Genomic DNA, 18,182 nt, shown 5'->3' with positions numbered 1-18,182 from the left:
AGAATGGGAAGAACCCATACCTTTCGATTGGCCCATTAAGGGAATGGGATTTCACCACTGCAATATACAGAGGTATGCTAACTAAAACAGAGGTGTCAGTGCAGAATGACAGTCCACAAAATGGGGGAAGAGCCTTCTCAAAGCCCCCTGCCGTCACAGGGACATCATACGACTACCAAAGCTGCAATACCAAGCATGGCCAATATTAAAAATATGGCAGCACCATGGCTCCTTCAGACAGAGATGCTGAGAGTGGAGTCCCCATTCTAAGGATGGAATATCAATTTTACCTGTATACCTGTATAGTATATATTGACCATGTTTGACTCCTAGGTTTTAATGCTCTGTTTTCTTCCTCCTACCTACAGATCACAGTAGAGAATGGCAGTGTGTGTATTGTCACCAGTAAAAAGGTAACATAATAATGTATATATAAATAAAACTGGCCAGCATAGTGTGATTGTAACCGATAAATCTTTCCTTTAATTGAAGGCATTGGAGAGCGCTAAACGGGTAAAACCCATGAGCGATCGCTCTGCTGGAGACAGAAGCACTGTAGTGATCATTGGATCAGGTAAATACAGCGGGTGCTATTGTAGGGGTGATTCATGATTTTAACACTTACATGACCAATACAGAATATATGTCATACAATTCTATAAACAATACTGCCCACAAAGTGACCCAAGTAAACCACACCAACACAGCAATATAACCAAGTGCTGGCCACCTGTAGCCCCCGCAATTGGGAGCTCACTGGATATGTATTTATACAGTTCCTTTTGATGTCAGTGGAAGATGTATAGATATATATTACTCTAAAATATATATTCGCAAGTAGTATTTCACAAGAGTTCTCCTTTTGCTGCGGCTGAGCTGTATCACCAGTTCTGGTGTCATCATGAAATCCTAGCGCAGCAGAAAAAAAGCTCCTTCAATCTGCACAATGACATGGATGACACTGGTAAAACGGTGTCCTTCCATGCAGACTGCACCAAACCCTTTTGTTTTAAGGCCTATCTCAATTCTTTTGATCAAGGCCCTACAACCCTTGGTGCCCTCCCTATAGTCCTGGGTGTCCATAGTTTAATGCAAATAAGAGCTTTAAAAATAATTTCTCATGGTCTGCTAATCTTATTACTGTAGGCCCCGCTGCCTTGGTCTGTGCTGAAACACTTCGCCAGGAAGGTTATACTGGGAGGATTATTATGGTGACAAGAGAAACTAATATCCCATATGACAGGACAAAACTTAGCAAGGTCAGTAGGATGCATTTCCCCGGCAATGTGCTATAACAATTGCTATGCTTTTTATGGTTAGTTGTACAATTTTTTTTAATATCCGTTCATGTGTGAGGTTACCCCTTCCGGATTTTACTTGTCAATGGTGTAACTGTATCTATATACTGTATGTAGTCCTGTACCTACACAGGTATGTAAGGCTACGTTGTGAATTTGCTTCTACAAGTCTACACATAGAATAATCTAGAGATGGTTTAGTTATGTTTTCATGCTATTTCTTTCCCACAATAGATTGAATCTGCTAACGTCTCTCACGTCCAAGTTCAGCTTAACCATCTTTTACATTTATCTATGTCCATGCCTTTTCTGTATTAAAATTGACTGTATTCCTACAGGCCATGAATGCAAAGGCTGCTGAGATCTATCTGCGTCCTATTGAATTTTACAAAGAGCATGAGATTGAAGTCTGGACAGAGAAAGAGGTTGTTTTTATACAATTATCTTTTTTTTGTTGTTTAGGCTGAATTCAATAATGTGAATTTGTGTCACCACTTGTGTGCATTTTTCAAAGAATTGACTTGCCGGTCCTAGAGGATGATGGACTGGTTCATAATATCCAGGGGCAGAATCCAGAAACTTGAAACAGAATTTTTGGAAATTAAAATACAATAGTGACTTTTTCATCCCTTCATTTCATACCCTAGATCAGCAGGTTTCAAACTATAGTACACATACCCCAGTGGGTACTCCAACCAGACACAGGGGGTACAGCCCTGAACCAGGAAAAATACGGCAACGCTGCTTCTCCCCATTAGATTTGCCAGTGCCAGATGTTGCTGCATATACTGATCCCCTGGAAGTCATAAAATATAAGCAGTAGACTTGTATAATGTACCTGCTGCCTCCACTAGGTGTGTTGGTCGCAAACAGTGCTTGTCAGCCCAATGACTGTGCACCAGCCATAGGAATCCACGTAATAGTGAATGCTATTTACGCTATTCACACTGGCGTAACTAGGAATGGCTGGGCCCCAAGGCGAACATTTGACATGGGCCCCACCCCTGACCCTGATGCACAAACTGCATTCCTGCACACAGTATTATGCCCCATAGTGGCCCCTGCACACAGTATTATGCCCCATAGTGGCCCCTGCACACAGTATTATGCCCCATAGTGGCCCCTGCACACAGTATTATGTACCTCAGTCCCCCCTACACATAGTATTATGCCCCATAGTGGCCCCTGCACACAGTATTATGTACCTCAGTCCCCCCTACACACAGTATTATGCCCCATAGTAGCCCCTGCACACAGTATTATGCCCCATAGTAGCCCCTGCACACAGTATTATGCCCCATAGTAGCCCCTGCACACAGTATTATGCCCCATAGTGGCCCCTGCACACAGTATTATTCCCCATAGTGGCCCCTGTGCACAGTATTTTGCCCCATAGTGGCCCCTGCACACAGTATTATGACCCATAGTGGCCCCTGCACACAGTATTATGCCCCATAGTGGCCCCTGCACACGGTATTATGCCCCATAGTAGCCCCTGCACACAGTATTATGTCCCATAGTGGCCCCTGCACACAGTATTATGTCCCATAGTGGCCCCTGCACACAGTATTATTCCCCATAGTGGCCCCTCCACACAGTATTATGCCCCATAGTGGCCGCTGCACACAGTATTATGCCCCATAGTGGCCCCTGTGCACAGTATTATGCCTCTCCCTGGCTCCGGCGCACTCCCCGCTGATTTTGGCCATGTTCAATGATGGACCAGATGCCACGAGAGTCGAGCCTGTGTCATGACACAGGCCCAGCCCACATGACATCTGGTATATCATCAAATAGGCCCAAAGCCTGTCAGAGCACAGGAGAGGTAAGTAACTGTGTTTTTTATGTTCCCTCACCCCTCTAGCCCTCCAATCATTATATTCAGGGGTCTAAAAAGAGTATAATGATAGCAGTGTCTCATTTACCAATCCCCGCTCCTGATCATAGCCGCCTTTGCTTCCCGTGAGCATGAGTGGGGATCAGTAAGTAAATAGGGCCTGTTACCTGTTGCGATTACTCCAGCTGGTAATGGCCTAATTTAAAATTAAAAAAAAAAATGTTGCCGCTGTTGCTGGGCCCCCAATGTCCCGGGCCCTGTGGCAGCCATTACCGCTGCTACCCCGGTGGTTGCCCCACTGCTTGTGTCCTTAACAATGAGTGGCCCTATAACACTGCATTCCAGATACCCATGCTCCCACCGTGTATGCCAGTCACAGGTATCCGCACAAGGAACCTTATTAGAACTGATCATTACCTTGAGGGTATTTGGTTGGAAATTTTTGTCACTAGGCAGTGCTTGGTTTCAAAAAGTTGAGAAAACCTTATTATTCATTTTAATAACAATGCCGCTCACGTCTTATGTTTTGAGTGAAGGGTACCACATAAGTGCCACTTGTTAAACTTATTTTAGATTGTATTTCCATATCGAACTAAAAGTTAAAAAAAAAAAAAGAAGTGATTTTCTGCATCAGATATTTTATTATCTTCCGCACCGCTCCACTGATTACATTGTTATTCAGGATACTTTATAATACATGCAACTTTACTGCCACCTACTGGACGTGGTTAGTATATCTCTCATTGGAACGTCCGCTATTACAGTAGCTTTGATAACAACCCAGTCTTCCAGTGTCTGTAAGGACTCATACAAATATATTTTTGCCACATATCCAGTCCACAAAACTTGCTGAGAGAAACTGTGTAAACAGAATTTTTGAAAATTAAACTACAACAATAGTGACATTTTCATCCCTTCATTTCATACCCTACATCAGCAGGTTTCAAACTATAATACACATACCGCAGTGGGTACTCCAACCAGACACAGGGGGTACAGCTCTGAATCAGGAAAAACACGGCAACGCTGCTTCTCCCCGTTAGATTTGCCAGTGCCAGATGCTGCTGCATGTACTGATCCCCTGGAAGTCATAAAGTATAAGAGGTGGACTTGTATAATGTACCTGCTGCCTCCACTAGGTGTGTTGGTCGCAAACAGTGCTTGTCAGCCCCATGACTGTGCACCAGCCACAGGAATCCACATAATAGTGAATGCTATTCACACTTGTGTCCAGTGGCGTAACTAGGAATGGCTGGGCCCCAAAGCGAACATTTGACATGGTCCCCACCCCTGACCCCTACTGACTCAACCCCCCCCCTCCCCAAACCCCTCGTGCACAAACTGCATTCCTGCACACAGTATTATGTCCCATAGTGGCCTCTGCACACAGTATTATGTCCCATAGTGGCCTCTGCACACAGTATTATGCACCATAGTGGCCCCTGCATACAGTATTATGCCCCATAGTGGTTCCTGCATACAGTATTATGCCCCATAGTGACCCCTGCATACAGTATTATGCCCCATAGTGGTTCCTGAACACAGTATTATGCCCCATAGTGACCCCTGCATACAGTATTATGCCCCATAGTGGTTCCTGCATACAGTATTATGCCCCGTAGTGACCCCTGCATACAGTATTATGCCCCATAGTGGTTCCTGAACACAGTATTATGCCCCATAGTGACCCCTGCATACAGTATTATGCCCCATAGTGGTTCCTGCACACAGTATTATGCCCCATAGTGGCCCCTTGCACACAGTATTATGCCCCATAGTGGTTCCTGCACACAGTATTATGCCCTATAGTGACCCCTGCATACAGTATTATGCCCCATAGTGGCCCCTGCACACAGTATTATGCCCCATAGTGGTTCCTGCACACAGTATTATGCCCCATAGTGGCCCCTGCACACAGTATTATGCCCCATAGTGGTTCCTGCATACAGTATTATGCCCCGTAGTGACCCCTGCATACAGTATTATGCCCCATAGTGGTTCCTGCACACAGTATTATGCCCCATAGTGACCCCTGCACACAGTATTATGCCCCATAGTGGTTCCTGCACACAGTATTATGCCCCATAGTGGCCCCTTGCACACAGTATTATGCCCCATAGTGGTTCCTGCACACAGTATTATGCCCTATAGTGACCCCTGCATACAGTATTATGCCCCATAGTGGCCCCTGCACACAGTATTATGCCCCATAGTGGTTCCTGCACACAGTATTATGCCCCATAGTGGCCCCTGCACACAGTATTATGCCCCATAGTGGCCCCTGTACACAGTATTATGCCCCATAGTGGCCCCTGCACACAGTATTATTCCCCATAGTGGCCCCTGCACACAGTATTATGCCCCATAGTGGCCCCTGCACACAGTATTATTCCCCATAGTGGCCCCTCCACACAGTATTATGCCCCATAGTGGCCCCTGCACACAGTATTATGCCCCATAGTGGCCCCTGTGCACAGTATTATGCCTCTCCCTGGCTCCGGCGCACTCCCTGCTGATTTTGGCCATGTTCAATGATGGACCAGATGCCACGAGAGTCAAGCCTGTGTCATGACGCAGGCCCAGCCCACATGACATCTGGTACATCATCAAATAGGCCCGAAGCCTGTCAGAGCACAGGAGAGGTAAGTAACAGTGTTTTTTATGTTCCCTCACCCCCCTAGCCCTCCAATCATTATATTCAGGGGTCTAAAAAGAGTATAATGATAGCAGTGTCTCATTTACCAATCCCCGCTCCTGATCATAGCCGCCTTTGCTTCCCGTGAGCATGAGTGGGGATCAGTAAGTAAATAGGGCCTGTTACCTGTTGCGATTACTCCAGCTGGTAATGGCCTAATTTAAAATTTAAAAAAAAAATGTAGCCGCTGTTGCTGGGCCCCCAATGTCCCGGGCCCTGTGGCAGCCATTACCGCTGCTACCCCGGTGGTTGCCCCACTGCTTGTGTCCTTAACAATGAGTGGCCCTATAACACTGCATTCCAGATACCCATGCTCCCACCGTGCATGCCAGTCACAGGTATCCGCACAAGGAACCTTATTAGAACTGATCATTACCTTGAGGGTATTTGGTTGGAAATTTTTGTCACTAGGCAGTACTTGGTTTCAAAAAGTTGAGAAAACCTTATTATTAGAGATGAGCGAACAGTGTTCTATCGAACACATGTTCGATCGGATATCAGGGTGTTCGCCATGTTCGAATCGAATCGAACACCACGTGGTAAAGTGCGCCAAAATTCGATTCCCCTCCCACCTTCCCTGGCGCCTTTTTTGCACCAATAACAGCGCAGGGGAGGTGGGACAGGAACTACGACACTGGGGGCATTGAAAAAAATTGGAAAAAGTCATTGGCTGCCGAAATCAGGTGACCTCCATTTTAGACGAATAGTGGATTTCAAATCCGGGTCATATGAGAATGTGAACTTTGTGACTATGAGACAGGGATAGCTGTACAGGCAGGGATAGCTAGGGATAACCTTTATTTAGGGGGGAATGTTATTAAAAATAACTTTTTGGGGCTCTATCGGGTGTGTAATTGTGATTTTTGTGAGATAAACTTTTTCCCATAGGGATGCATTGGCCAGCGCTGATTGGCCGAATTCCGTACTCTGGCCAATCAGTGCTGGCCAATGCATTCTATTAGCTTGATGAAGCAGAGTGTGCACAAGGGTTCAAGCGCACCCTCGGCTCTGATGTAGCAGAGCCGAGGCTGCACAAGGGTTCAAGTGCACCCTCGGCTCTCCTACATCAGAGCCGAGGGTGCGCTTGAACCCTTGTGCAGCCTCGGCTCTGCTACATCAGAGCCGAGGGTGCGCTTGAACCCTTGTGCACACTCTGCTTCATCAAGCTAATAGAATGCATTGGCCAGCACTGATTGGCCAGAGTACGGAATTCGGCCAATCAGCGCTGGCCAATGCATTCTATTAGCCCGATGAAGTAGAGCTGAATGTGTGTGCTAAGCACACACATTCAGCACTGCTTCATCACGCCAATACAATGCATTAGCCAGTGCTGATTGGCCAGAGTACGGAATTCGGCCAATCAGCGCTGGCTCTGCTGGAGGAGGCGGAGTCTAAGATCGCTCCACACCAGTCTCCATTCAGGTCCGACCTTAGACTCCGCCTCCTCCAGCAGAGCCAGCGCTGATTGGCCGAATTCCGTACTCTGGCCAATCAGCACTGGCTAATGCATTGTATTGGCTTGATGAAGCAGTGCTGAATGTGTGTGCTTAGCACACACATTCAGCTCTACTTCATCGGGCTAATAGAATGCATTGGCCAGCGCTGATTGGCCGAATTCCGTACTCTGGCCAATCAGCACTGGCTAATGCATTGTATTGGCTTGATGAAGCAGTGCTGAATGTGTGTGCTTAGCACACACATTCAGCTCTACTTCATCGGGCTAATAGAATGCATTGGCCAATCAGCGCTGGCCAATGCATTCTATTAGCGTGAACTGAGTTTGCACAGGGGTTCTAGTGCACCCTCGGCTCTGCTACATCAGATTGCTACATCTGATGTAGCAGTGCCGAGTGTGCATCAGATGTGTAGTTGAGCAAAACTGACTCAGCACTGCTAAGTCTGCATTCGCATAGGAATGCATTGGCCAGCCTTCGGCCAATCAGCGCTGGCTCTGCCGGAGGAGGCGGAGTCTAAGGTCGGACCTGAATGGAGACTGGTGTGGAGCTATCTTAGACTCCGCCTCCTCCAGCAGAGCCAGCGCTGATTGGTCGAGTTCCGTACTCTGGCCAATCAGCACTGGCCAATGCATTTCTATGGGGAAAAGTTAGCTTGCGAAAATCGCAAACTGACAGGGATTTCCATGAAATAAAGTGACTTTTATGCCCCCAGACATGCTTCCCCTGCTGTCCCAGTGTCATTCCAGGGTGTTGGTATCATTTCCTGGGGTGTCATAGTGGACTTGGTGACCCTCCAGACACGAATTTGGGTTTCCCCCTTAACGAGTTTATGTTCCCCATAGATTATAATGGGGTTCGAAACCCATTCGAACACTCGAACAGTGAGCGGCTGTTCGAATCGAATTTCGAACCTCGAACATTTTAGTGTTCGCTCATCTCTACTTATTATTCATTTTAATAACAATGCCACTCATGTCTTCTGTTTTGAGTGAAGGGTACCACATAAGTGCCACTTGTTAAGCTTATTTTAGGATGTATTTCCATATCGAACTAAAAGTTAAAAAAGAAGTGATTTTCTGCATCAGATATTTTATTATCTTCCGCACTGCTCCACTGATTACCGTATTTTTCGGACTATAAGACACACTTTTTTTCCTCCCAATATGGGAGGAAAATGTGTGTGCGTCTTATAGTCCGAATGCAGCGTGCGCAGCGTCTGTGTCCCGTCTGTGCGAATGAAAAGAAGAGCAGCACGGTGCCTGCCTGCTCTGCCCCTCCTTCCCTGTCTGTGTCGCGTGTTTGCAGGAGCGAGATCTGAGAGGCAGGGAAGTAGGGGCGGGCCAGACAGGTGAAGGAAGCGTGGTTTCAAGCTTGCAGAGAAAACCACACCTCTTTCACCCGTCTGGCTCGTCCCTCCTTCACTGCCTCTCAGATCTGGCTCCGGCAATGAAACCACACAGACAGGGAAGGAGGGGCGGGCCAAACGGGAGGAGGAGGCGTGGTTTTCTCGGCAAGCTTGAAACCACGCCTCCTTCACCCGTCTGGCCCGCCCCTATTTCCCTGCCTGTGTGGCTTCATTGCAGAAGCAAGATTTGAGAGGCAGTGAAGGAGGGACGAGCCAGACAGGTGAAAGAGGCGTGTTTTCAAGTTTGCTTAGAAAACCACACCTCCTTCACCCGTCTGGCCCGCCCCTTTTTCTCTTCTTACATAGCTTCACTGCAGGGTGTCTCTTTCCATCCATGGATGAGATTAGATAGAATAGATAGACAGACAGACAGACAGACAGACAGGATAGATTAGATAGATAGATATGTTCAAATCACCCCCATATCCCTACAATACATATAAAACAAAAACATTACTGTGAAACACATACACATTTGGTATCCCTGTGTCCGAAAGCCCCCGGTTCTATTTACATTGGTGAAATATTATATTATTAGGTTATTAAATATTTCACCAATTTTTTTTCCTTAAAATTTTTTTTTTCCCTATTTTCCTCCTCTAAAACCTTAGTGCGTCTTATAGTCCGAAAAATACGGTACATTGTTATTCAGGATACTTTATAATACATGCAACTTTACTGCCACCTACTGGACGTGGTTAGTATATCTCTCATTGGAAAGTCCGCTATTGCAGTAGCTTTGATAAAAACTCAGTCTTCCAGTGTCTGAAAGGACTCGTACAAATATATTTTTGCCACATATCCAGTCCATAAAACTGTGTAGACCTACAAGGAGAAATTGGCTGCACTGGTGTCATAATTGAATGTTGTGCTATGTGTAATAAGGCATAGATACCGCAGCCTGAATATTATGGCAGATGTAATGATTCGAGGGATACATGTGGACTCCAGAACTTTCCAGTATTATATGTGTATTCATTAGAAACAGACATGCTGGTTTAAATGATAACTCTGTAATGCAAGTGGCTTCTATTAAATGTACTAGACCAGACAGAGATATTTGCTAGTACCATATTATGTCTGTTTATTAAATTAGCGCATTTCATACCGTATGTTGTAGGTTGTTTCTATTAACACAGATGATGCCAGGGTCAAGTTTAAGGATGGATCATTCCTTCAATACAGCCAACTTCTAATTGCAACGGGCAGCAGGTAAATATGTGATGCCTACCTTAAATACTATATACAGTACATAAGGTTAAACTGTGGACTGCATCTGCATCCTATACACAGGTCATCAATATCATACCGTTGGGCTCTGCCTCTTGCCATCCCAACAGCTGATACATGAGGAATGGAGCAGGAAGCAGACAGCGCTGTTCTCTGTGTAGTGGCAGAACTGAGTCACTGCAGATTAGGTTACTTTCAAATAGATGAGAGCTGATCTGCAGTACCTGGTCTGACCACTACACAGAGAACAGCGCTGTCTACTTCCTGCTCCATGCTCTCAGAACAGCTGATCAGTGAAGGTTTCTCACACTGATGTGACTCCGATTGGTTATTAATATTTTTAGCCTGTACCAATGTAAATACAGTTGCTTCAGGCATTTTATATTAAGCAGTGGTTGACCAGCTTCTCAAAAGTTATGCTAGGTTTACATTAGCGTTCGGATCCACATGGGGACACAAAAGACCATGACCCTGTCCACTTAAAAAGCGGTTACCTGTGGAAATCTGCACACCCCACAGACTGTTATGGTGTCTGCTGGGTTTCCACTGATTTAAGTGGAATTTGTGACTTTATAAAGGCTATTCATCTCCTACCTTTATTTCCACTGTTCTCGCTGCCGTTTTCATGTTAATCCCGGTTTTCGGTTCCTGCAAATGAAGCACAGAGAGCACAAGGGGCATTCGTCATCCCCCACAACACCGCCTATGTGTATTTTTCAGCATGCCCCCTGCTTATTTTGTCTGGCCTCTTCGCTCATCAGGAGCCAACGTTACGTCAACTCTGCCAATTTGGGTTGGGGCAGAGCCAAAATAGCATGCTCTGCCCACCATCTGGACTAGATTACACAGGTGTAGTACGCGTGTGTAGATCTATGGAATACTGAGCATGCTCAGTACTCCATAGAACTACATGTGTAGGCAACAAAGCAAGATGGTGTGCGGAGCATGCCCTGTCGGCTGTGCCCAAACCCGAAGTGGAAGAGCTGTCGGCGCATATGTGGGATTTCGATCACATAGATGGTAACGTCGGCTCCTGACGAGCATAGAGGACGAACAAAAGAAGCAGGAGGCATGATGAAGTATACACATAAGGGGCATTGCGGGGGATGACGAAGCTGTGCTCTGTGCACAAGGGGAACGCCCCCTCTGATCTTCATTTGCATAAACCAAAAATCGAGAATAACCTGAATATGGCGGTGAGGACAGTGGAAATAAAGGGAGGAGATGAATAGCCTTTATAAAGGTTATTTCTATATGGTGTCAATTAAAACTCCAAAGATCCAATGATAGAATCCCTTTTTGGGAAAAATATGCAAATCTGTTTCCCAAGATGTAAATAAGAAAACAGTGTCTCTGTTTGCTGCCCTCTAGGTCGGGCATGATGTTTAAGGGAGCTGCCCCTAGAGGGCAGCAAACAGAGGCACTGTTTTCCTATTTACATCTTGGGAATCAGATTTGCATATTTTTCCCATAATCCTCTGGTGGAGCAAAAAAGGCTTTTGTAAGTTTCCATACGGTGATCTCTCCTTAAGGAGTGATATTATCCCCAGAATCCCTTTAATAAAGTTGAAAAAAAGACTCATGTACAGTATATCATATTCAACCAGTCATCCTACAGTTTTGATCCAGGGAAGGCAAAATGACCCATATTCGGGGAAACATTCCTTCCCAATCACAATAAATCTCTGGATCAGTTGCATTATTATATCTTTTATTTGCTTTAGGTTATAGTGTAGCTTGAAGACTTCTGAGCTCTGATACTGTTCATATGACATTCAAGTATAGCTCTGATACAAGGCAATGCTATATAATAAATTATATGGAATTATAATATTTATAGTTTATATTTAGAATGGTATATAATACATAATATAATACTTTAGAGTTAAGGAGTTGAAGGCGTATTCCCATTTCAGTAGTTATGGCTCTATCCAAATTGCGGGTACAGATGGGGCGCCATTCTCCAGACTTCTATGAGTTATCACTCTGCATTGTCTTAAAGGGGCTCTATCAGCAAAATCATGCTGAGAGCCCCACATATGCGTGAATAGCCTTTAAAAAGGCCATTCAGGCAACGCTAAAGTTGTATTAAACTACTCCCCCCCACCCCCGTTTTAAAATAAAACCCTAAAAAAGAATATGTTCAACTTACCGAACGTGCACGGGGGGGCGAGCATTCAGGGTCCGACATCATCTTCAGCCACGCCTCCTCTTCCAGCGATGTCCTCGGGTCCCGTCTAACTCGCGAACTGACATTGAGAAAAAAAAATGGCACGAGCGCATGCGCAGTAGCAGCATGCGCATAATATTGTTGATAGAGCCCCTTTAAGCCTGTAAGTGAATTTCCACCTTTTAATAACATGTTGTTTTAGGTTGCTCAGTACATTCTGTGCTGATCCCAGCTACCCAGCTGATGCAGCTACCGCCAAAGAGAGATTAGAAGGTTATTGCATAATGTTTTATTATTGGGTTTAGGGTATAAACAATATGCAGGGAGCTACTAAGCCAAAACTAGTAGCAGCTGCAGGAATCCAAAATTAAAAACACCATAAGGCTAAGGCCCCATGGGACATCCTGCAGCAATAAAGCGCTGTGGTAAAAAACGCGGCGGAATGCATCGCTGTTCTTCCTGCAGCGCTTTAAACAGAAAGTTTGCTGAGTTTTTCTCTGCGGACTTTTTGTTACAATTATACCTATGGGGAAACCGCCGGCATTTCCATAGGTATAATTGACCTGATGCGATTTCCAAAACCGCACCACTTTTGGAAATCACGGCATGTCCGCAAGGTGGTTTTTCCTCAAACTGGGCATGAGATTGGCTAGAATCCCATCCACTTTGCCTGTACTGTAAAACGGCATGGTTTTTCCCACGGAGGATCACAGCGTTTCCATCCCGTGGGGCCCCAGTCTAAGGTTAAGGTCCCTCGTTGTGGAAACACCTGCTTTTTTATTACAGATTTTGTTGCGTTTTTTTTTTTTTTTTTCAGCCAAAGCCAGGAGTGGATTGAGCAGAAGGTAGAAGTATAAGAACTTCTTATATATTTCTCATTCCTCTTGTAGCCATTTTTGGCTGTCTCAAAAAACCACAACAAATTCTGCAACAAAAAAAAAGCTGCGTTTCTACAACGTGAGGCCTCAACCAAAACTGCGTTCGAACCACCAAAACTATGTATTCTCTATATAAAATATTTGAGTAGTAGTTTAGTGCTATTAAGAAAAAATATAAACCTTGATAAACATTTTTATTTTCTTTTTGTTTTACTTTAAAAAAAAAAAAAATTCTGGATATTTAAAAAAAAAAAAAAAAAAAAAAAAAAAAAGAAATACTAAAATAACAAAAAATTATATGTCTCCATAAATAACAGAATGAGGAAAGTGTGTTACTGCTTTCAAAGTTGAATGTGTTGGAAAAAACAAATTTCTGGTCCTGTTCCAGGGAAAGTGTCCTGGTCTATAAATGGTTAAGATCACGGTGTAACGTTACCTTCACCACATACAAGAAAGCCATCAGTTTCAGCTTAGTACAACTGCATTCGCTTTCATTATGTGTGAGGAGGCAGTGATACACTGTGATCTTGGGCCACGCAACGCGTACTGCAGCCAAAGGTCCGGTATACCGTAGTCGTAGCCTGATTCTGTCTTTGACTTGTGGAAATTATTCTGCACAACATTATGGAATTTTTTTGATTTTCTTTGTACAATTATGTTAAACAATATGCTCCTGCATGAAAGTGTAGGCTTCTCAACTTCAAAATTAAGATGGCATATCTTAAGCAGGACAAATTTTCTTGAGTCCCAGGAGCTTTGCTCATTACTTAAACATTCCTTAATAAAATAACTTTGGGTGGTACAAACACAGCTTTCCCTTGCGATGCCTCCCTTCAAAGCCCTCCGGTAACCTGTGTCGAGACTTTTTTTATTTTTTTGTTAACCTGTTCCGGTCTCCCTCTCTTGCACCCATACTGTATACTGTCACAGATATCAGAGGTGTAACTGGAAGTTCCTGGGCTCCAATGCAGATTCTGTAATGAGGCACCTACCTACTTTAGGCCCATTAGAATAGTGGTATGTTTTATGTGTCAGAGGTATCGTTAGGCACCCTTGGTCTGGAACCTGAGGCGGAGGCCGACACAACATAGTAGCTGTACACCTTGCATCCAGTCATGCAATCCGCTCCAGATTAGGTCCAAATGAATGGGCCTAGTCAGGAGTAGGGAGTGTCTTCAGGCGGATTTGCGAGGTGATTCCGCCTGAAGAATGAGCATGTCCGTTCTTTTTCCGTGAGCTGGAACAAACGCTCCCGGAAAAAAAAGAACTGACCAGCTCCCCGTCTTTTTGGTTAGGATTTTGAGGTGGATACAGCCTCAAAATGCTGATCAAAATACCCCATGTGAACTCAGCCTTAGGGTCCAGGGCCTAGTAGAGACTGCTACCACTGCTCCCCCTACAGCTACACCCTGACTGCTGTCCCCTCGCAACTTAGGTTCAGCCAACATGCTTGGGCCCTACTGCTGCCAGCCAGTGGCCATGGAGTCTCTGTTGTCTCTTTCATGATACCTGCTGTCTCAGACAACTCTAACTACTGTCTCATTTAGTCACTTTTTGACCCATTTAACTCACAGGGGCCTCTTCACGCTCAACTTCTTTCGGTGCCAAGGGCTCTAACTTTTATCCCTTCCACTGCTACACCCATGTGAGACTCTTGAAACAATACAAAGAGTGCAACAGGTTCACCCTGGGGGGAAAGGGAGTGTCACCATCACCACAGCCTGTAAGATGAAGATAAATGTGGCATGTAGTTGTAAAGCTATACTGAAGCGTGTAGAATTCTTCTCAACCTTCGACCTTACGTTTCTGTTGTCTACTCTATTGTGTTATATATACAGAAATTCTGATCAGACCGCAGTATTGAAACATCCGGATTATCCAATGTCTGTTTGATATTTCAGTCTATTCTCGGCTCAACAGGTGCTCTGCATACAGAAGTATAGGACGCAAAAAAATTCCAAAGTCGTAGCTTTATTGAGTGCAGAAGTAGAAGTCGTACCAAGCCTGAATGCCCAATGGCACCAAAGGCCGCACCAGTATTATAAATTGCATATAGTTGGAGGCCATTCTAGAGTACATTACGACCCAGGAGTTCCAAGTTGCTACTGAACCTGCTTTGGTCCCGCAGCCGACTGAGTACATAGAATTTGTCTTATTTTGATCAATACACTCTCAGAATATATAATTTGATTTGTAAAATTTAGGCTAGGGTGTGACCAAAGATTGCTGGATGGTCTTGCTGGACTCGCATTGTAACTCTGAGGGTAAATTCACACAGAGATTTTTGGACCGGAACCTGAGGCGGCCTCCGCCTCAGGTTCCGAAAAATGGTAGGCATGACTGAAAGCCAGTGCACTGCATCGGCATCCAGCCGTGCACTCCGCTCTGGATTAGGCCCAATGAATGGGCCTAGTCCGGAGGAGGGAGTGTCTTCAGGCCAAATCGCGAACTCAGCCTGAAGAATGAGCATCTCGCTTTTTTTTTTCCGGGAGCCAGAAGAAATGGCTCCCGGAAAAAATTCCTGAGCGACTCCCATTGAAATCAATGGGAGCCGTCTTTTTGGTCAGGATTTTGAGGCCTCAAAATCCTGACCCAAAAACTATGTGTGAACTTACCCTTAGAGTGCTGCGACTGCTACTTCTAGTTGCAAAAAAGTTGAACTTTGCTCAAATTTTTTGTGATGGTCACAGCACCCTCATGTCACAATACGACTCCTTCCACTAACATAAGTGAAGGAATCACAAGGCGACCTAGTGATCTTTGGTCGCACAACAGGAGTCTCAGCCAAAGTTTCTGTATAGCCCTAGCCATAAAGATTATCAGGCCATTCTTTGCTGTAAACAATTACTTTTTCTGTGTATTTATTAGACCTAGAGAGCTTAAGTGTCCCGGCTCCACATTTAAGAATGTTTTCTATTTGCGCTGTCCGGAAGATGCCAATGCAATCTCTGAAGCTGCCACTAGCAAGAATGTGGTGATCATGGGGAGTTCATTCATAGGTAGGTCATTTTCATTGCAAGACTCTTTGTTTTTTAAAGGTAGAGTCCTAGGCAAATGTGATGCAAGATTTCCATTACACAGGGACTTGTCTATTACATACAGTTCAATGTATGTATAGCTAAAGGGATTATCCCATGATTACATATTAAATTTCACTATTAGGGTAAGTTCACATGGGGGTTTTTTGGATCGGAACCTGAGGTGGAGGCTGCCTCAGGTTCCGATCCAAAAAAACGGGTAGCCGTGACTGAAAGCCGGTGCAGTGTATCGGCATCCAGCCGTGCATTCTGCTGCAGATTAGGCTCAATGAATGGGCCTAGTCCTGAGGAGGGAGTGTCTTCAGGCCGAATCGCGAGGTGACGGCCTGAAGAATGAGTGCCTCGCTTTTTTTTTCTGGGAGCCGGAAGAAATGGCTCCTGGAAAAAAGACCTGAGCGGCTCCCATTGATTTCAATGGGAGCCGTCTTTTTGGTCAGGGTTTTGAGGCGAATACGACCTCAAAACCCTGACCAAAAAACTCTGTGTGAACTTACCCTTAGATCACACAAAGGAAAAATTTATATTAAAAGGACTTTAGTGGTTTGCCTTCTCCTGTTGGATCTTCACTTTCTGAACTAAATAATTGCCCCTAAATGTAAACCAGCTCTGCTCCCCATTGCTTTAGACACATATCCAACTTTGTCTCAGTTTCCCTTTAGTTAGGGTTGGTTATCTAGAGTAGATAGTAAAGACCTTGTAGGAAAAGAAAGTGGCAAAGCCCTTTACTGCTAATTTACATAAGAATAAAACACTGCAGCTCCATCTTCAGGAAAATCAAAGCAGAATAAGAAAGACGTCCTTGAAAAGGTTAAAAGGTTATCCTACAAGGTACTATCATTAGTTTAATATGGACTTCCCTTCTGATAGACTCCCTTTAGTATATGTACACCCACACCTATCATATATTTGCTAGAGATTATCATTGTCTGTACTATAGAAACCAATGAGATAGTTACTACATACATCTGCAGTTTTTTCATTTAGTGTACAGCTGTATCAGATCAGAAATGTGAACTGAGTCTTACCTATAGGCCTGTGCTTGGGAACACATTTCTGACTTTATTAGAGGTCATATGACACTGTATACTTGGTGAAGAGCAATGAATGAGGTTTATTTATGTCTATTCATCTCTCCTGAATACTACATATACCATACATACTCGAGTATAAGCTGACCCGAATATGAGCTGAGGCTGGGAAACTTATTGACTCGAGTATAAACCTAGGGGAGGAAATCCAACATTGCAGATAAAGTCTGGTCATGTGCATTACAGCTTAGTAACTCCATGTGCCTCATAGTAATATCAGTTAATCCCATCATGTTCCTCACATTAACCCCCTGTGTACCTCACATAAGAGTTACTGATATGTGGGACATATGGAGGTATACTCGAGTATAAGCCGATGGGGGCTTTTTCAGCATAAAAACTGTGCTGAAAAAGTCATCTTATACTCGAGTATATACGGTAAACCTCAAAATCATTTTAATACTTAAATGGTGGTGAGCCCATGATTAAATATTACATGTCTCTGTTACACAGGATAACTACTGTAAAAGGGAGTCTGTCACCAAAATCCAGCATATCAACCCAGCCTGCCGATAGATAAGTTAGGGTCACCTGTATCAAACAGTTTTTCCCTTGTGAATCTGTGCACCCATTGCTAAAATATTGCCTTTTTTTATCGATTTGTAAAGAGGGAAGCGGCAACACCCTCCTTGCTCCAAAGAGCTTATTTGCTTATGGACAAAAACTGAGATACCTTGGCCACAGAGGAACCAACAAGGATAAACCATAATTTGATTCAGGTGACTCTGACCAATCTGCAGACGTGGGTTCTGTTGGCAGACTCTCTCTTTTCAGGGTCTGCTCACATGGCGGAAACTTTTTCCGCTGTGTGAATTCTCCATGCGGCGAACCGCAACGGGATGCCAATGCACCACTCCTAATTAGGCCTGGATGAATGGGCCTAAGCAGGAGTGGGTTTTGAGCCGCGGATGCCGTGGCTGACTCCACCGTGAAATCTGATGGATTCCCATCGGAAGATGGGGCATATCTCTTCTTTTTTCCGCTAGCTGAAGAAAATCGCTAGCAAGGGAAAAAAAGCAAAGGGACTCCCATTGAAATGAATGGGAGTCCTTTTTGCAGGCAGATTTTGAGGCGATTCCACCTCAA

At 44.6% G+C, this 18,182-nt stretch overlaps 1 protein-coding gene across 3 annotated transcripts in view; it reads left to right on the top strand.

Moving 5' to 3' along the window:
• LOC142194469 (apoptosis-inducing factor 3-like) overlaps window positions 1–18,182 on the top strand; it is a 71,402-nt gene that overhangs the window by 20,114 nt on the left and 33,106 nt on the right. For all 3 annotated transcript variants that reach the window (XM_075263615.1, XM_075263616.1, XM_075263617.1), the window contains exons 5-10: window positions 369–413; window positions 493–574; window positions 1,147–1,259; window positions 1,637–1,723; window positions 9,813–9,904; window positions 15,839–15,969. In XM_075263615.1, the coding sequence (XP_075119716.1) occupies window positions 369–413; window positions 493–574; window positions 1,147–1,259; window positions 1,637–1,723; window positions 9,813–9,904; window positions 15,839–15,969 (550 nt within the window). The remainder of the gene's footprint in view (window positions 1–368; window positions 414–492; window positions 575–1,146; window positions 1,260–1,636; window positions 1,724–9,812; window positions 9,905–15,838; window positions 15,970–18,182) is intronic.

This window comes from Leptodactylus fuscus, chromosome 2, assembly GCF_031893055.1.
Source record: "Leptodactylus fuscus isolate aLepFus1 chromosome 2, aLepFus1.hap2, whole genome shotgun sequence".
Taxonomy (NCBI): Eukaryota; Metazoa; Chordata; class Amphibia; order Anura; family Leptodactylidae; genus Leptodactylus; species Leptodactylus fuscus.
This window is presented reverse-complemented; position numbering and strand designations above follow the sequence as displayed.